The sequence below is a fragment of the Pan paniscus genome, chromosome 5, assembly GCF_029289425.2.
Source record: "Pan paniscus chromosome 5, NHGRI_mPanPan1-v2.0_pri, whole genome shotgun sequence".
In the NCBI taxonomy this organism is placed as follows: domain Eukaryota; kingdom Metazoa; phylum Chordata; class Mammalia; order Primates; family Hominidae; genus Pan; species Pan paniscus.
This window is the reverse complement of record NC_073254.2, coordinates 169,617,330-169,637,376: the sequence shown is the minus strand read 5'-3', so window position 1 is coordinate 169,637,376 and position 20,047 is coordinate 169,617,330. Positions and strand designations below refer to the sequence as shown.

Sequence of the window (20,047 nt, the reverse complement as noted above, 5' to 3'; positions counted from 1 at the left end):
CACCTTGACCTCCCAAAGTGCTGGGATTACAGGCATAAGCCACCATGCCTGGCCATATTCCTTATTCTTTAAGTGCTTGCAGGTCTATAATGATAGCTCCTTTTTCATTCCTTATACCAGTAATACGTGTTCTCTGTCCTTTTTGCATTGTTAGTATTGCTAGAGGTTTGTCAATTTTTAATCTTTTTAAAAGACTCCTTTGTTTCATTGAATTTTCTCTATAGTTATTCTGTTTTTAACTTTATTGCTTTTTGCTCTTATCAATATCTTTTTTTTTCTTTTTTCTTTTTTCTTTTTTTTGAGACACAGTTTTGCTCTTGTTGCCCAGGCTGGAGTACGATGGCGCCATCTCAGCTCACTGCAACCTCCGCCTCCCAGGTTCAAGTGATTCTCCTGCCTCAGCCTCCTGAGTAGCTGAGATTACAGGCCCCTGCCACCACGCTCAGCTAATTTTTGTATTTTTAGTAGAGACAGGGTTTCGCTGTGGTGGGTAGGCTGGTCTCGAACTCCTGATCTCAGGCAATCCCTCCTGCCTTGGCCTCCCAAAGTGCTGAGATTACAGGCGTGAGCCACTGCACCTGGCCTATTATTTTCCTTTTTAGCTTTGAGTTTATTTTGTTCTTTTCTACATTCATGAGGTAAAAGCTTAAATGATTACTTGAGACTTTTTTGTTTGTTTCTGAGACGGAATCTTGCTCTGTTGCCTCGGCTGGAGTACAGTGGTGCAGTCTTGGCTCACTGCAACCACCACCTCCCAGGTTGAAGCAATTCTGCCTCAGTCTCCCAAGTAACTGAGACTATAGGCGTGGAACACCACGCCCGGCTAGTTTTTGTATTTTTAGAAGAGACGGGGTTTTGCCACGTTGGCCAAGCTGGTCTCAAATTCCTGACCTCAGGTGATCCACCTGCTGCGGAGTCTCACTCTTATCACCCAGGCTGGAGTGCAGTGGTGTGATCCCAAAGTGCTGGGATTACAGGTGTGAGCCACCATGCCCAGCCTGAGACTTTTTTTCTTGCCTAACATATGCATTTAGTGCTCTAAATTGCCCTCTCAGCACTGCTTTAACTGTGTCCCAGAAATTTTGATAAGTTGTATCTTTATTTTTCTTCAGGTCAGTGTGTTCTTTGATAGCCATTGAGACTTCCTCTTTGACCTGGATTATTTAGTACCATGCTGTTTAGTTTCCAATTGTGTGGAGATTTTCTTGTTTTCTTCCTGTTACTGATTTCTAGTTTGAATCTTTTGTGCTTTGAGAATATACTTCATATAATTTCAATTTTTTTAAACTTGTCTAAGTTTGTTTTTGGCTTAAGATATGGTCTGTTTTGGTATATGTTCTGTGAACACTTGAAAAGAGTATGTATTTTGCTGTGGTTAGGTGGAATTTTCTATAAATGTCTGTCGGATCCTTTGGATGGTGGTGTTATTGAGCTCTATATCCTTGCTGATTTTTTTTTTTTTTTTTTTGAGATAGGATCTCTGTTGCCCAGGCTGGAGTGCAGTGGCACTGATCATAGCTCAATGCAACCTTGAACTCCTTCGGCTCAAGGGATCTTCCTGACTCAGTCTCCCAAGTAGCTGGGACTACAGATGTGTGCTACCACACCTGGCTAATTTTTTAATTTTTATTTTGTAGAGACAGGATTTCTTTTTTTTTTTTTTTTTTTTTGAGACGGAGTTTTGCTCTTGTTGCCCAGGCTGGAGTGCAATGGCGTGATCTCGGCTCACTACAACCTTCACCTCCCGGATTCAAGTGATTCTCCTGCCTCAGCCTCCCGAGTAGCTGGGATTACAGGCATGTGCTACCACACCCAGCTAATTTTGTATTTTTAGTAGAGACAGGGTTTCTCCATGTTGGTCAGGCTGGTCTCCAACTCCGACCTCAGGTGATTCGCCTGCCTCGGCCTCCCAAAGTGCTGGGATTACAGACATGAGCCACCGCACCTGGCCTATTTTTTTTTTTTTTTTTTTTTTGAGATGGAGTCTAGCTCTGTCGCCCAGGCTGAAGTGCAGTGGCACGATCTCAGCTTACTGCAACTTGTGCCTCCGGGGTTCAAGTGATTCTCCTGCCTCAGCCTCCCGAGTAGCTAGGATTACAGGTGCCCACGACCATGCCCAGCTAATTTTTGTATTTTTAGTAGAGACGGGGTTTCACTGTGTTGGCCAGGCTGGTCTCAAACTCCTGACCTCGTGACCCACCAGCCTCGGCGTCCCAAAATGCTGGGATTACAGGCCTGAGCCACCATGCCTGGCCGAGACAGGATCTTATTTTATTGCCCAAGCTGGTTCTTGAAGTCTTGAGCTCAAGCAGTCTTGCCACCTTGGCCTCCGAAAGTGCTAAGATTATAGGCGTGGGCCACCACACCTGGCCTCAGTTTTTTTCTTGAAAAAAATACTTTTTTTTTTTCCTTAAAAAATATTATGCTACTTCCTCTGGCTTGCTTTTCTGAGAAGAAATCTGCTTTCATCTGAATTGTTTTTCCCTATAAGCAAGCTGTTGATATTCTTTCATTGCTTTCAATTTTTTCTGTGTCTTTGGTTTTCAGAAATTAAAGTATAATGTGTGTTGGCATGGAGTCTTTGGGGTGTTCTATTTGTTTCTGAAGCTATTTTTCTTCATAATCTTTCAAGTACATTCATAATTATTGAAGCATGTAAAAGGCTTTAAAATCTGTCAGGAAACTAACATCACTGTCATTTTGGTCTTGGCATCTGTTCATTGTCTCTTTACATTTAATTTGAGATTTTCATGGTTCTTGGTATGAGGAATTTTCTGTTGAAACCTGGACATTTTCATATTATATCATGAGACTCTAGATCTTATTTAAACCTTCTGTTTAGCTGATTTTTCCTAACATTGCTCTGGCAGAGAGATTGGGGTGCCACTGCTGCCAGGTGGGGATGGAAGTTCAGGTTCCCCAGCCAGCCTCTGTCAGCACCTGCCTAGGGGCAGAGGCCTTCTCATTACTGCTGAGCTGCGGTGGAAGTTCTCCACACGCTCTCCAGGGACACTGTGGTTGGGGAGTGGAAGTCCAGGTTCCCTCTATGATGTCCAGTGACTGTGGTGGGGAGGGGTGGGGGAGAGAACATGCAGGGGCTCTTGTTCATTTCATTTTTGGGAATGAAAGTTTCAGCTTCTTATTTAGCCTCTGATTCTACCCTGGTGGGGGTTTGAGGTAATTCACTGTAGGCTTCCAGAAGTAGAAAGTCCTAGGCCTTCCACCCTGCCTTTGCTGCCCTGGGTGGGGCCGGGGCCACAGGTCTTTGGTGGTGCTTGACTGGAGTAGAGTGTTACTGTCTAAAAGCTCTGTCTTGCTAGACTGCCCCTTCCTTGGTCCTTTGCCTAGAAAGAGCAAGCTTCTGTTGGGGTGTTTTTGTTTGTTCAAATTGGCGTATCCAGGTTGCCGGCTCTTCAGCCCCAAGTTTGGATATTTGAAAGAAAGAAAACCCAGGGAACTCACACCATGTTTGAGTTCCTCAGTGGCTCTGCTGGCTTCTTTGCACCTTTCAGAGTCCTCCTGTGTTTGTGGTATGTATAATACCCAAGGGTTTTAGCTCTGCTTAGCAGAAGAAATGCTGAAAAGTATGCTCCATTTTCCTGGAAATGAGAACCCAGCTGTCATTTTTAATTAACTCTTTTAATTGAGGTAATGGGTTTTGTATTTATAATTTTGCCAGCTTTAAAAGAACTAGTTTTTGTTTTTTTTTTTTTGAGACGGAGTCTCACTCTGTCGCCCAGGCTGGAGTGCAGTGGCCTGATCTTGGCTTACTGCAACTTCTGCCTCCCAGGTTCAAGCGATTCTCCTGCCTCAGCCTCCCGAGCAGCTGGGATTACAGGTGTGAGCCATCACACCTGGCTAATTTTTGTATTGTTAGTAGAGACGGGGTTTCATCATGTTGGCCAGGCTGGTCTCGAACTACTGACCTAAGGTGATCTGCCTGCCTCTGCCTCCCAAAGTGCTGGGATTACAGGCGTGAGCCACTGAGCCCAGCAAAAGAACTAGTTTTAAACCCAAGGACTTATGTCCTGATTAATCCGTCTATCTGAAACTTTATTTTGAGCATGAAAAAAGGAGTCTAGGTCCCTTTGAATCCCTCAACTGTTTTTTTCCACTTCCTACTAGTTACTGTTTTCACTTAGAACAAGTTATTGTTTGTTTTTATTTGAGATGGAGTCTTGTTCTGTTGCCCAGGCTGGAGTGCAGTAGTGCAGTCTCAGCTCAGTGTAACCTCCGCCTCCTGGGTTCAAGCGATTCTCCTCTCAGCCTCTTGAGTAGCTGGGACTACAGGCATGTACCACTATGCCCAGCTAATATTTTTGTATTTTTAGTAGAGAGGGGGTTTCACCATGTTGGCCAGCCTGATCTCGAACTCCTGGCCTCAACTGATCCACCCCCCTCAGCCTAAGTGCTAGAATTATAGGCATGAGCCACTGCACCTGGCCAGGAGCAAATTATTAGATAGATGTATATCTAAAAGAAATTGTACTACTTCAACTAATTAAGTAAAATCCTGTTAAATATGTCAGCATTTGAAGTTCCACAGCTTCCTTTGGCTGGCCTATTACAACACTGTTTCTTTTTTCTGCCTACTTAAATTTGTTTTGCTTTGTCTGCGAACATTCCCTTAGTACTGTGTTCTATGGGAGAAAAGAAAGAGAAAGAGAAAATGCCTTATATTTGTATCTTCCCTGGCTTACAGTATATGTTCCTGATAGTCAGGTACAATGTCCTTTTCCTGTTCTCCATAGCTGCTAACACAGAACAGATACTTGTTAAATATCTGTAAATGAGTAACAACTTTATAAATACTTTGAAGAAAAGATTATCTTCTTCTCTTTTAAATGTTACACAGTTCTGGCCGGGTGTGGTGGCTCACCCCTGTAATCCCAGCACTTTGGGAGGCTGAGGTGGGCAAATCACCTGAGGTCAGGAGTTCAAGACCAGCCTAGCCGACATGGTGAAACCCCATCTCTACTAAAAATATAAAAAGTTAGCCAGGCATGGTGGTACATGTCTGTAATCCCAGCTACTCGGAAGGCTGAGGCAGGAGAATTGCTTGAACCTGGGAAGCAGAGGTTGCAGTGAGCCAAGATCGTGCCACTGCACTCCAGCCTGGGCAACAAGAATGAAACTCCATCTCAAAAAAAAAAAAAAAAAAAAAGTTACACAGTTCCTTCCTTGAATCTTTTATGCTAATATTGGAGGCTCAATACACACATTGTGGAACTGATGCTTATTTGGCCATCTAGGTTAACATTTTGAATATCATAAATATTGGTTAAGTCTGGACATTAATAATGGCATTAGACAGCACCAGTTGGCAAAGGAATCATCATGTTACGTGCAAAAAAAATGTTATGGGAATTGGGTAACAATCTTAGTACGGCAGAAAAAATGTTTATTTACCCTAATGCAGGGCTTCATAAATTTTCTTGGCCTATAATATTCATAAGTATCTTAGTAATTTTTATATAGCATCTCTAGGCCAGGATGCCCATCCACTTATGAAAAATACCTATCCATTTATGAAGAAGTTAGGTTCAAACAGTTTATGTTCTAGCAATTTAACACCTATTGGGCCCTGTTACACAGTTTCTCAAACCCTGCAGTCAGAATGGACATTCTACCCTCATTCCTCTTCCACATTGATTTTCTCTCTGTACATCTTATCACAGCAACTGCCCAAAACCCAGCTTCACAAAAATATGGCATTATTCAGGCCGGACACGGTGGCTCACACCTGTAATCCCAGCACTTTGGGAGGCCAAGGTGGGCGGATCACTTGAGGTCAGCAGTTCAAGACTAGCATGGCCAACGTGCTGAAACCCCATCTCCACTAAAAATAATTAGCCGGGCGTGGTGGTGCACACCTGTCATCCTACTCAGAAGGCTGAGACAGGAGAATTGCTTGAACCCAGGAGGTGGAGGTTGCAATGAGCCAAGATCACGCTACTACACTCTAGCCTGGGCGACAGAGTGAGACTCTAGCTCAAAAATAAATAAATAAATAAATAAATAAATAAATAAATAAATAAAGCATTATTGAAGAGGAGTATAGCAGTCTTATGTAGGAATCGTGAACTACCTCTAGCTAGTAGTCCACACAGTGTTCAACAGATGTTGCTGTGTTTCTTTCAAAAATTTAAACTATCCCACAATACCTCATGAGTTTGCCATTGTGTCCTGGGTATTGAGTACATAGTTTGGGAACCGTGGCCCTAATGACTGTCATCACAGAGGATGAGAGGAATCCCATGTAAGGACTGAGATGTGTCTTTTGGAGGGTAGTGGGAATAATGAAAAGGGATATTTTTAGGAGCACTGATGAGGGACAAGTAGGTGTTTAAAGATTGAGCCATAGTCTTGGCTAAATAAGCCATCTGTCTTTAATCTTATCTCCTCTAAAGGATTGAAATACATTTTGTGTATATCTGATATTCACTTGCGACCACATTTATCTCAGTATTAATTTTTTTATGCTAGCCAGTTCATATGCATGGTCATTTTTATTTTTCTTTGATACTTTTGATGTATCAAACCAATGTTGATGTAGAAGGATGACTTAGAGTCTTTGGTCCTATCCTTGTTATTGTATTATTATTATTAGCCTTTTTTTTTTTTTTGAGTTGGTGTCTCGGTCTGTCACCCAGGCTGGAGTGCAGTAGCATGATCTTGGCTCACTGCAAGCTCTGCCTCCCGGGTTCACACTGTTCTCCTGCCTCAGCCTCCCGAGTAGCTGGGACTACAGGTGCCGCCACCATGCCTGGCTAATTTTTTGTATTTTTAGTAGAGATGGGGTTTCACCCTGTTAGCCAGGATGGTCTCGATTTCCTGACCTCGTGATCCACCCATCTTGGCCTCCCAAAGTATTGGGATTACAGGTGTGAGCCACTGCGCCTGGCCAAATGATGTATTAGCTTTTTAAAGGATGTCACTTGAGTCCAATCTGTGTTTCCGACTCACAGAAACAAAATAAATGAATCAAAAGCGCTTGTTTTTTTCTCTTCATGTAGAACAAATCACCTGCTGCAGTAACAGAACCAGAGACAAATAAATTTGATAGTACCGGATATGATAAAGACTTAGTAGAAGCTTTGGAAAGAGATATAATTTCCCAGAATCCCAATGTTCGATGGTAAGTTATATCACAACCAAATAATTGGGTGCTGGTGATGCTATTTGGAATGGAAAATGGAGCAAATGTGAGCATGTACTGAAGAGCAGAGCTTGAGGACAGAGCCGGAGTATGTGCAGCGTGAGCATGACTTCCCTGCATGGAGCCTATTCCAATTTTTGTCTGAGAGTTTGAGGTTTTTGTTTTTGTTTTTTAGAGACAGGGTCTCACTTTATTGCCCAGGCTGGAGGACAGTGGCTCAATCATAGCTCACTGCAGGCTCAAACTCCTAGACTCAAGTGATCCTCCTGCCACAGCTTTCCAAGTAGCTAGGACCACAGGTGCACACCACCACATCTAGCTAATTTTAAAAAATGTTTTGTAGAGATGGAGTCTTGATCAGGCTGGTCTTGAGCTCCTGGGTTCAAGTGATCCTCCTGCCTCAGCCTCCCAAAGTGCTAGGATTACAGTCATGAGCCTTTGCACCTGGCCAAGGCAATGATTTGTATGTATGTGTGTTGCTTATTATCTATAGCATCCTAGAAATGTTGCTTTTATTTTCTTTTAGAGCAGTGGTTCTCAACTTGATTAATATTACATGTAATCAAAGATCTGTAATGTATTACAATGAGTTATAAAAGTTAACTTTTCCACAAAAGTTTTTAAGGTTTTCTGTTAAAACCTTAATGATTATTAGGTATGGGTTTGAATGATATTAAAAAATATTGGGGACATTAATATTTTATACAATGAAAATACTTTTTTTAACAGAAATTGCCACATGTAGCAGTAGTAGTAGGTATTCTAGTGGTTGGAGATGACTTTATAGTAATCTCTGTGATACTCTTTAACCTTGGCATCTACCTCTTAATAAAGCTGGAGGCAAAGCAGCTATGTTGTAGCCTGTCTCTGCTTTATACGATTTTTATTCTTTATGCTTTTTTTTAGTTTTAAAAAACATGGGCTCATTGTTTCTAAATCATGGAGATTATGGAATGAGGACCATAAGAGCAGGAGTTTAAAATGAGATGACACATAACCCTGAAGAGTGTGCCTGTAGACTATGTTCTCGTGATCCAGGCTAAAAACTGTCAACCGCCGATAACTGAAGAAAAGGTTGTGCTCTTTATATATCTGCTGGTTGACATGGTGGGCCTCATCACAGTGCATTAGTTCACCCGGGCTCAGAGAGAGGCTCACCATTCTGTCAGCAGTGCAACATCATGTGCTTCCAGTGGTTCTCAAGAGTGACTGCATAGACATGTATCATCTAAAGGGTTGTTAATAAAATGTCTTCTCTTTCAGGGATGATATCGCTGATTTAGTAGAAGCTAAAAAGTTGCTTAAGGAAGCTGTAGTGTTACCAATGTGGATGCCCGAATTCTTTAAGGGCATTAGGAGACCATGGAAAGTAAGTTTATTACTGTGATGGCATTGTCAAAGTAAATGGCAGCATGTTGATACAGAGAGCCAATATTTATCTATATTGGGAAAAGTGGAGGGAGAAAGTGGAGTCAGGAAATGTTTAAATTAAAAGGTATATATTGTGCTACTGAGAATTTTGTTAGACCAGAAGCTATTGCATGATTCCTAGAATAAGAAATACATACAATGTGATCTTTGGAAAGTTGAATACACAGCATTAAAATTTAGAATTTGGCCGGGCGTGGTGGCTCACGCCTGTAATCCCAGCACTTTAGGAGGCCGAGGCGGGCGGATCACCTGAGGTCAGGAGTTCGAGACCAGCCTGACCAACATGGAGAAACCCCGTCTCTACTAAAAATACAAAACTAGCCGGGCGTGGTTGTGCATGCCTGTAATCCCAGCTATCCGGGAGGCTGAGGCAGGAGAATTGCCTGAACCTGGGAGGTGGAGGTTGTGGTGAGCTGAGATCACGCCATTGCACTCCAGCCTGGGCAACAAGAGCGAAACTCTGTCTCAAAAAAAAAAAAAAATTAGAATTCACCCCATTTAGAATGAGCTCATATTTGCAAATATGACCTAGTCAGCTAATGCAAAAACACTCCATTTTATATGTCATGTTGCATGATTGTAACCTGTATTTTGGGGATTGTTCTCAATAAATTAATGAGAAATATCTGCATGTGATAAATACTTTTTAAAGTCATGGGCTGATCTAAAAAAAGACCATCAAAAAAGCTTTTCTTGGATTTGGAAAACACACTGATAGGTAACTCTGCATGTATGAATAGTTGTAAAAATCCTTTATACATTAAGTGATAAGCAAGATACAAAATGATAGATATACTTTGAATAAATTATATATATATGTATTTTGTTTGTTTTGTTTTGAGACGGAGTCTCACTCTGTCGCCAGGCTGGAGTGCAGTGCGATCTTGCCTCACTGCAATCTCCGCCTAACGGGTTGAAGTGATTCCCCTGCCTCAGCCTCCCGAGTAGCTGGGATTACAGGCATGTACCACCACGCCCAGCTAACTTTTTTTGTATTTTAGTAGAAACGGGGCTTCACCATGTTGGCCAGGATGGTCCCGATCTCCTGACCTCGTGATCTGCCTGCCTCGGCCTCTCAAAGTGCTGGGATTACAGGTGTGAGCCACCATGGCTGGCCGAATAAGTTATATTTTTAAACAACCTAATTTGTCTGAGCAAAAGGACAATCAGGATATAAATCCAGATGCTAATGGTACCTCTGTTAGGGTGTTGATATTATAAACTACTTTTTCTCATCTTTGAGTTCCAAATTTTTCATAATATGGTTATCTTCTTTTTTAATGGGAAGAGTAAATTTGTGACAAAGTATCCTCCTGTTTATCTGTCTTTTATTTTTCTTGACATTATATATAAGTTGGTCGAAATTTGCTACTTAGTAATGACACTTTTATGAATTAGAACAATGGCAGATAAATCCTCTGCTGAGGCTATTATATTTGCAACAGGGAGTACTGATGGTCGGCCCACCTGGCACAGGGAAGACGCTCCTTGCTAAAGCAGTAGCTACAGAATGCAAGACAACATTCTTCAATGTCTCTTCATCAACTTTGACTTCCAAATACAGAGGAGAATCTGAGAAGCTTGTTCGTCTTCTGTTTGAAATGGTGAATGTTTGAGACAGCTCTAATGATTCTTTACCTCTCTAAAAGGGGAGAAAGTGAGCAGTAACTATCTCCAGTATATGGAATAGTTAGGCAGGATGCCATTTTGCCCAGAGTATGAGTCCTATGCCCTTAAAGCTAGCTTTCTTTACAAACATGAATAATTAGAGTTTCTCTTTGTCTCTTTTTCTCCAGATGTAGATCCAAATCTACCAGTTTTGGGGCATGCTCACATTATGGGATCTGCATTACTAATCTTCTGTAGGAATCTGAAATTATGTTTTTTAAATCAATAGGTTTAGTTATAATATGATAACCACAGTATTGTAACAATGATGCCAAAAGGTGAGAATCATAATTTATTGTGGAACTTAGGTCACCTCCGATCTATTAACTGCACCAAATGCCTTCATTTTAATGACCTAATCTTTGGATTAGGTTCTTTCTTCCACCAATACAAATCAGAGTACCAATAGAAGAAATGTAATTCAACAAGTTCTGGTAGAGTGTTTAGATTGAATTCCACCGCCTTTTAAACTTCAGACTTTGTTAAGCTTCACTGATTACCTCACTCTTGCCTCTAAGAAACAGAATAGTTTTATGTAATTAGGATAGAGTTATGCTATTAGTGACAAAGACGTGAATCTTCTTTTTTTTGAAATGGGTTCTCAGTCTTGCCTAGGCTGGTATGCAGGAGCATGATCACAACTCGCTGCATCCGTGACCTCCCAGGCTCAAGTGCTCCTCCCGTCTAAGCCTCCCAAGCAGCTGGGACGATGGACATGAGCCACCACACTCAGCTCATTTTTTTTTTTTTTTCTACAGATGGGGTCTTGCTGTGTTGCCCAGGCTGATCTTGAACTCCTGGGTTCAAGTGATCCTCTTGCTTCAGACTCCCAAAGTGCTAGATTTACAGGCATGGGTCACCAATCCTGGTCAAGACATGAATTCTATTTTGTTAGACAGGGTCTCATTCTGTCACCTAGGCTGGAGTGCAGTGTTGCAATCTCGGCTCACAGCAGCCTTCACCTCCTAGCCTCAAGCGATCCTCCCACCTTAGCCTCCTGAGTAGCTGGGACTACACATGTGCACTACCATGCCTGGCTAATTTTTGTATTTTTAGTAGAGATGAGGTTTTGCCATGTTGACCAGGCTGGTCTTGAACTCCTGACCTCAGGTGATCTGCCTACCTTGGCCTCCCAAAATGTTAGGATTATAGGTATGAGCCACTGCGCCTGGCCTTTTTTGATTTTTTTGTAGAGATGAAGTCTCACTACGTTGCCCAGGCAGTCTAGAACTCCTGGCCTAACACTCCTCTTGCCTAGACCCCATAAAGTGCTGGGATTACAGGCAAGAGCCATTGTGTTCAGCTTTTTTTTTTTTTTTTTTTTTTTAAGCTCTCACTATATTGCACAGGTTGTAGTGCAGTGGTTATTCACAGGCACAATCATAGCATACTGCATCCTCCTCTCTCAGCATCCCAAGTAGCTGGGACTTCAGGCGTGTACCACTGCACTCAGCTTTCAAGCCTTATTTTTATTGTCCTTAGGGTAATGAACTCTCAGCAAAGTTAGCCCTCATTTTGTCATAGTTCCAGCAAAAGTCCAAAGATTAATATTTGGCCTGTTTTGAGTTTCATACCTATGCGGAAACTCCTTGTTTTTGGTCAGAGAATTGGAGTGCTCTGATTGGCCAGGCCTGAATAAAACCCCTGGGGTTCCAAGTAAAGTTAGCCTCTTTTGAAGTAGTGGAATAGGAATGAGAGAGGCCCGGCATGGTGGCTCATGCCTGTAATCCCCGCACTTTGGGAGGTTGAGGCGGGCAGATCACTTGAGGTCAGGAGTTCGAGACCAGCCTGGCCAACATGATGAAACCCCGTCTCTACTAAAAATACAAAAATTAGCCAGGTGTGGTGGGGTGCACCTGTAATCCCAGCTACTTGGGAGGCTGAGGCAGGAGAATTGCTTGAACCGGGGTGGCAGAGGTTGCAGTGAGAGAGAGAGGAGAGAGGAGAGAGAGAGAGAGAGAGAGAGAGAGGAGAGAGGACAGAGAGAGGAGAGAGAGAGCAGAGAGAGGAGAGAGAGAGAGGAGAGAGGAGAGAGAGAGAGAGAGAGGGAAGGAAGGAAAGAAAGAAAGGGATGATTTGCAAATGAAAAAGAGGCTTCTCTTACCAGAAGTGTGCTGTGCAGGGAGAACCAATTGGTGTCCTCTACCGTACCTTCCTGGGCCAGCTAAACCCAGGACACATAGCCTTTACTTGAAGTCAGATCATTCTACATACCCTCAGTATGTGGGAACAATCAGTCTAGTCACTTTTGCTTGGTGTGGCAACAGACTGAAATTTAATTTTTGTTGATGTAGGTGCTTTTGATAGATGGTTCCTAAAATTTTAGTTGAGAATTTTCTTGGATGTTTTAATGATGATGAAGTTCACTCTTTCCCTCTCTCCATTTGTTGAAAAAGTACAAAAATATTTATACATAAAGACCCAAGTATTGACTCTCTTTAAAGATGAAATTATCCCACTAGGTACAGTGGCTCATTGTAATCCTAGCATTTTGGGAGGCCGAGGCAGGAAGATTGCTTGAGTCTAGGAGTTTGAGACCAGCCTGGGCAACATAATAAGACACCATCTCTACCAAAAATATAAAAATAAGCCTGGTGTGGTGGCACACACCTGTAGTCCTAGCTACTCGGGAGGTTGAGGTGAGAAGATTGCTTGAGCCCAGGAGCTCAAGGTTGAAGTGAGCCAAAATCATATCACTGCACTCCAGCCTGGATGACAGAGCAAGACCTTGCCTCTTAAAAAAAAATAAATAAATAAAAAACGGTTCATTAGAAGCCATATTTTAGCTGTTCTAATTCTATCCCATCTCCCCAGTATTAGCGTGAGAGAAAGATGCACAGTGTGGCAGGCTCCTTAGCTGTTTTGTTGTTTTCTTTCTTTCCTCTTGTTTTAGAGAAAGGTTCTCACTCTGTCACCCAGTCTGGAATACAGTGGTGTGGTGTGATCATAGCTCACTGCAGCCTTGAACTCCTGGGCTCAAGGGATCCTCTCACCTAGCCTCCTGAGTAGCTGGGACTCAGACACGTGTAACCACACTCAACTAATATTTTAATTTTCTGTAGAGATGGAGTCTTGCTATGTTGCCCAGGCTGGTCTCGAACTCTTGGGCTCAATCCATCCTCCTGCCTCACCCTCCCAGTGTTGGGATTACAGGTGTGAGCCACTGTGCCCAGCCTCCCTCAGCTATTTTCTGACTGCTAATCTGTAGATTATTTTAAAATGAAATAATAACTTAATAGCTTGATATTGCGTGGTTTCTTCCTTTAGGCTCGATTTTATTCTCCAGCCACCATATTTATTGATGAGATAGACTCCATCTGTAGCCGCCGAGGGACTTCTGAAGAACATGAAGCAAGCAGAAGGGTGAAAGCGGAGCTGCTGGTTCAGATGGATGGTATCTGTGTTTAGCTTTAGTTGAACAGGGACGGGAGGTTGTTAGGTGTGGTGTCTCCAGTTCCAGTGGGTCAAACTTTACTCATAGTGCTAACCCAAGCTTTTAATAGGTATTCTTAATTTCAGATGGACTAGAGGGGGTGGCAAGTAGTTCCTGATAGTGATAGTAATAGATTTGGTACACTGACAGTGGTGACAAGTCAGAATTAATGGCCACCCACAGGGCACCCTTTTGGTATATACAACTATCGTACTTTAGCTATGAAATTGAAATAAAAATAAATGCAGATAAATTGGCCTTAGAGTTTATGTATGCTTTGAAAAAGATTTAAAATTGTTATGTATTTGAGATCTGGCTTTTCGATTAAATCTATTTTGAGTCATATATTTGCATACTACAGAACTCATTTTCTTTGGATTACAAATTCACATAGGTACCAGTTAACCTAAGTCTTAAGGAGGCCTTAAGACTGTGCTTCCTTGTATTGTTGTACTAAATAGTTGTTGATCTTTAAATAGCTGAGCTTCATTTGGTATAATCCAACTTAATATCTTTTTCACTCTCTCCTTACCCTTATTTTAGGTGTTGGAGGTGCTTCTGAAAATGATGACCCTTCCAAAATGGTTATGGTTCTGGCAGCTACTAATTTTCCCTGGGATATAGATGAGGCTTTAAGACGACGCCTTGAGAAACGAATCTATATTCCTTTGCCATCAGGTATCTTCCTTTCAATCTTGTCAGAAAGCCTGTTAACTTTCGTGTAGTTTTGTTTAGAGAATTTAAAATTTGTTATTAACTAACTTTCTGGAAGAGATACATGAGGAGTATCTTCCTTTACAGTACTAGTTTGGCTATATGCCTTAACACTAAATAGTAAGGAATTAAAAAGTAAAGAATGGCTCTTTACTTAATTATCTCTTCTTAGAGATCCAATTCTTACTGGAAGACAACATCTCACACAAAGAAGATTTGAGACAATAGTATACTATGTTTATGCTGCAGGCTTACATTTTAAAATTTGTTTCTACCATTAGCAAAAGGCAGGGAGGAGCTATTACGAATAAGTCTACGTGAGCTGGAATTGGCTGATGATGTTGACCTTGCAAGTATAGCAGAAAACATGGAAGGTTATTCAGGTGCGGACATTACCAACGTGTGCAGGTATGAATTATCATGGAAGCATAGGTTTTTGTAAGCATAAACTTCTAGTATGAAGTTTTTTGGTTTTGTTTTTTGAGACACAGTCTCGCTCTGTTGCCTAGACTGGAGAGTAGAGGCGCAGTCACAGCTTACTGCAGCCTGAAACTCCTGGGCTCAAGTGATCCTCTGACGTGAAGTTTTTATGCTGAATTAAGACAGATCAATATCTTGGTGGTGGCTCACGCCTGTAATCTCAGCACTTTGGGAGGCCAAGTGGGAGATCACTTGAGCCCAGGAGTTTGACTGGCCTGGGTAACATAGCAAGACCTCATATCCATGAAAAAAAATTTAAAAATTAGCTGGGCATGGTGGTTCCCACCTGCTCAGGAAGCTGAGGCAGGAGGATCGCTTGAGCCCAGGAGTTTGAGGCTGCAGTGAGCCATGATTGTGCCACTGCACCCCAGCCTGGGCAACAAAGCAAGACCCTGTGTCCAAAGGAAAAAAAAAAAAGATGAATAAAGACCCACATTCCAGTTTTGTTTTGTTTTTTGAGACGGAGTCTCGCTCTGTCACCCAGGCTGAAGTGCAGTGGTCTGATCTCAGCTCACTGCAACCTTTGCCTCCTGGGTTCAAGTGATTCTTGTGCCTCAGCCTCCCGAGTAGCTGGGATTACAGGCATGCACCACCACACCCGGCTAATTTTTGTATTTTTAGTAGAGACGGTGTTTCACCATGTTGGCCAGGCTGGTGTCGAACTCCTGACCTCAAGTGATCCGCCTGCCTCAGCCTCCCAAAATGCTAAGATTACAGGCGTGAGCCACCATGCCCGGCCCCACATACATTTTGTAGTCAGGGTCACAAATTCTGGTTTTGTTGGTGTTAGCAGGTGCTGGTAAGATATCTGGTATCTTTCATGTCAGTGAAGAGTCTACAGTTCATTTGAAAGCTACAAGTTCAAGAAGCTAATGTTAGGATAAATTGTGTAAAATAGAAAATCAGTAATTGTCTTGGATTAAATAAATTGTTGGTGCCTTTGTTCACTATATTATAAAATACGAAATGATTGTGAAATATATTGACTTGGCATATGCACAGAATACAGTCTCATTCTCAGTGAACTTATCCTAAATGTGACAGAATAGCAGTAAAAAGAAAAAAAGAATGTCTTTAATCCAGCTGGTTCAAGTAGGTTTTGTCCTAATCTAAGTATTAGTAGAGACACTTAATTAACCAGGGGCTTGACTGCGCTCATTTCCTCCTCTCTAAAGTGAGCATACCACACAGGGTTCTGAGGATTAAAGCTAAAGTGTATACATCAAACAGCTATATTGCTATCCCTTTGCATAAATGGTGGCTGCTATTAAGGATAAAACTTGGTAAAAGGCAAGAGCTGTTTGAATCTGAAGTTTTTTTTTTTTTTTTTTTTTAACACAAATGAGAAAAGGAGAAACCCTGAACTTACCTAGCTTTTCCTCTACATGGAGAAAATATTTAATTTTCTTGTTAACAGTTTCTCTTCTGACTCTGTGATGCTTATTCTTCATTTTATTGAATAGTTATAATGAAATTCAAATTGCTAGCTTTAACCCCACTTTTACTTTTTCTGGGATTTTATATTCAGTATTAATTATTTAAATTAGCATCCTTTTTCATTACAGAAGATTTAACTGCTTAAAAATCAATCACAACAGGCTTTGTATTCCAATAAGTTTCTATACAATACTACATATATATGTAATATAATTAGAGAATGCTACAACAGATCAGTTGAAAATTTTTCTATTAACAGGTTTTCATTTAACCAAAGTAACATTGTGTGTGTTGTTGTTGTTTTTAACTTAAAACCTAGGGATGCATCCTTGATGGCAATGAGAAGGCGCATTGAAGGTTTGACTCCAGAGGAAATCCGAAATCTTTCCAAAGAAGAAATGCACATGCCTACAACTATGGAGGATTTCGAGATGGCTTTAAAAAAGGTTTCTAAGTCAGTGTCTGCTGCAGACATTGAAAGATACGAGAAATGGATATTTGAGTTTGGATCATGCTAAATTCTCACATGTAAACTGTGAGAAATGTGCCTTAAGTGTTTGAATATTAAATGCAGTAATTCATTGTACTGAGTGCTATATTTTTTTTAACTTTCATAATGGTAAGATTTTTTTTTTTAAAACCCTTATGATTCTGAATAAAGGCAATATTTTTAAGCTGAAAATTTGTTTTACTTTAGCATTACTAGATTTCTATTATTTCACTGACCACAAATGTTACTTAGCTTGGAAAGCTGTCTTTTCTTTTTTTTCCTTTGCTTTTTCTATTTTTTTCAAGACTGTTTCTTCTAGCTGAACTGGCCATTCATACTGGGATTAGCCAACAGACCATAAGAAAGGCATCAATCTTGGCTCTTGTTTGAAACCAATAGCTACAATGGCAAACCATCACGTTTCTTGATTCAGGGCCTAGGAAAGCTGACTTTATATGCACTTTTTTTTTTTTTTTTTTGGTATATAAACTATTTATTAACAGACAAGGCCTACAGACTTAACTTCTTCTTAGACACACCCATGGTGCGGCCACGGCAGCCTGTGGTCTTGGTGTGCTGGCCTCGGACACGAAGGCCCCAGAAGTGACGCAGCCCTCTAGGGGCCCGAATCTTTTTCAGTCGCTCCAGGTCTTCACAGAGCTTGTTGTCCAGACCATTGGCTAGGACCTGGCTATATTTTCCATCCTTTACATCCTTCTGTCTGTTCAAGAACCAGGCTGGCATCTTGTACTAGTGTGGATTCTGCATAATGGTGATCACATGTTCCACCTCATCCTCAGTGAGTTCTCCCGCCCTCTTGGTGAGGTCTCCCGCCCTCTTGGTGAGGTCAATGTCTGCTTTCCTCAACACCACATGAGCATATCTTCGGCCCACACCCTTAATGGCAGTGATGGCAAAGGCTATTTTCCGCCACCCATCAATGTTGGTGTTGAGTACTCGGCAAAATATGCTGGGACTTTTCAGGGATCACTAGAGACATGGCGGCAGCACAAGTGGCGGCATGTAGGCCTCCTGTGGAAGAGAGCTATATGCACTTCTAACTTGGCATCTTCTCTCCTACTGTTTGCTGCTGTTACTCCTTCTAGGAAGAAAAAAATATTGGCTCTAGCTCCAGTTAACCTTACCCATTGCCTCTGGGTGCCAGTGGATAACTGAAAATCCCTGAACATTTTTACACAGTAGCTAATTAAAGCATGAGCCAAGCCCAGTATGTCTTCCTTCCCACCTGGTGTTATGGCAGCTTCCCTTCACCTCCTGGGAGAGTTTTAAAGACACATTTTACTTTGCATTTTAAAAAGAAAAAATTAAATTCTTACTTGACTTTTATTTTGCCTATATAAGAGGCTGCACTATAGGCAAATAGGCATTTCTAAACCTGTGCTGCTCATAGTACTCTAATCACTCATTAACTCATGCATACTAAACATAGCTAAAGTATTAATGGTATGAGTTAATAAGTGAAATAAAAGTTAATGGTATAAAATTTTAGATAAGATTTCCATGTGTGACTACTTAGAAGAAAATAACTTACCATGTTATCCCAACCATAGAAAACAGAGCCTCAGGAGATTGCGGACCTTGCTGTGGTCCCAAGTCTTATTGAGAAAGACAGAAGCCTGGATAGGGATCTTCTGACTGCAGAGCCTACACTCTCCAATAGACCATGTAGCCTCCTAAAGTTTTTTCTTCACTAGAATCTGTAAGCTTATGGTTAATAGATAAAATAAGACCATGTCATCATTTGGAGTTAGAATTGGTACTTTCTAATGACTTAGGGAATGAGAAAGGGTGTAAAGAACAAGTGTTACTGGTTGGTAACTCAAGGATCAAATTGTAAGTTGCAGATTATTTTTTTCAGCAGTATGGAGAGAGTATTACATAATAGAGCTCCATGCAATGTAACTAATTTAAAGTCTGGCAAAGTGAAACATCACTCCTTCATTCTACTTGTCATCCTCTCCACCCCCATCACACACATACCTATTTGGCCTAAATATAAAGTGGTCTCAAAAAAACCAACCATGGCCGGGCATGGTGGCTCACGCCTGTAATTCCAGCATTTTGGGAGGTCTAGGTGGGTGGATTACCTGAGGTCAGGAGTTTGAGACCAGCCTGCCCAACACAGTGAAACCCCCATCTCTACTAAAAATACAAAAATTAGCCGGGCATGGTGGTGGGAGTCTGTAATCCCAGCTACTCAGGAGGCTGAGGCAGAATTGCTTGAACTTGGGAGGCGGAGGTTGCAGTGAGCTAAGATCACACCATTGTACTCCAGCCTAGGCAACAAGAGTGAAACTCCATCTCAAAAAAACAAACAAACAAAAAACAACCATTACTTTCTTGGATAGCGTTTTCAAAATGATGGGTTGCAGTTTTCAAAATGATGGGTTGCAGTATATATATATATTTTGTTTGTTTGTTTGTGACAGAGCCTTGCTCTGTCGCCCAGGCTGGAGTGCAGTGGTGTGATCTCGGCTCACTACAAGCTCTGTCTCCCGGGTTCACACCAATTCTCCTGCCTCAGCCTCCCGAGTAGCTGGGCCTACAGGTGCCCCCCCCACCACGCCCGGCTAATTTTTTGTATTTTTATTTTTTTAGTAGAGACGAGGTTTCACCGTGTTGGCCAGGATGGTCTCGATCTCCTGACCTCGTGATCTGCCCACCTCGGCCTCCCAAAGTGCTGGGATTACAGGCATGAGCCACTGTGCCCGGCCAGTAAAAATATTTTTTAATGAAACAACAAAGTATCACATAGAGGGCCAGGCGTGGTGGCTCATGCCTGTAATCCCAGCACTTTGGGAGGCCAAGGTGGGCGGATCACAAGGTCAGGAGATCGAGACCATCCTGGCTAACATGGTGAAACCCCATCTCTACTAAAAATACAAAAAATTAGCCGGGCATAGTAGCGGGCGCCTGTAGTCCCAGCTACTCGGGAGGCTGAGGCAGGAGAATGGCATGAACTCAGGAGACGGAGCTTGCAGTGAGCCGAGATTGCGCCACTGCACTCCAGCCTAGGCAACAGAGCCAGACTCCATCTCAAAAAAGTATCACATAGAGATGAGTTATATGTACTCGTTCACATTGTGAAATATTAATATGTCAATATGAGTGATGGTTAAAAAAAGGTAATAAAACACTTTTAGGGTAAACAGCACTATATCTAGAACCACAAGACCAAGGGCACAGTCTAACTCATGACATCAATGGACTCATT

The 20,047-nt window shown here is 41.8% G+C and overlaps 1 protein-coding gene, 1 non-coding gene and 1 pseudogene across 4 annotated transcripts in view; 1 reads left to right on the top strand and 2 right to left on the bottom strand.

The window, feature by feature from the left end:
• LOC100991443 (katanin p60 ATPase-containing subunit A1) overlaps positions 1-17,004 on the top strand; it is a 119,588-nt gene extending 102,584 nt beyond the window's left edge. For 2 of the 3 annotated variants that reach the window (XM_063605016.1, XM_003811520.4), the window contains 7 exons: positions 7,017-7,138; positions 8,423-8,528; positions 10,036-10,194; positions 13,526-13,652; positions 14,235-14,369; positions 14,687-14,813; positions 16,642-17,004. In XM_063605016.1, coding sequence (XP_063461086.1) covers positions 7,017-7,138; positions 8,423-8,528; positions 10,036-10,194; positions 13,526-13,652; positions 14,235-14,369; positions 14,687-14,813; positions 16,642-16,840 — 975 coding nt within the window. In that variant the 3' untranslated portion in view covers positions 16,841-17,004. The remainder of the gene's footprint in view (positions 1-7,016; positions 7,139-8,422; positions 8,529-10,035; positions 10,195-13,525; positions 13,653-14,234; positions 14,370-14,686; positions 14,814-16,641) is intronic. The other variant, XM_063605017.1, reaches the window with a different exon arrangement.
• Positions 17,005-17,116: 112 nt separating this feature from the next.
• LOC112440255 (small nucleolar RNA SNORA2/SNORA34 family) lies at positions 17,117-17,251 on the bottom strand. Its single transcript, XR_003028430.1, has one exon. It is a non-coding gene; the product is annotated as a small nucleolar RNA SNORA2/SNORA34 family (small nucleolar RNA).
• Positions 17,252-17,270: 19 nt separating this feature from the next.
• Positions 17,271-19,384, bottom strand: LOC100985732 (small ribosomal subunit protein uS13-like; annotated as a pseudogene).
• Positions 19,385-20,047: the final 663 nt, after the last annotated feature.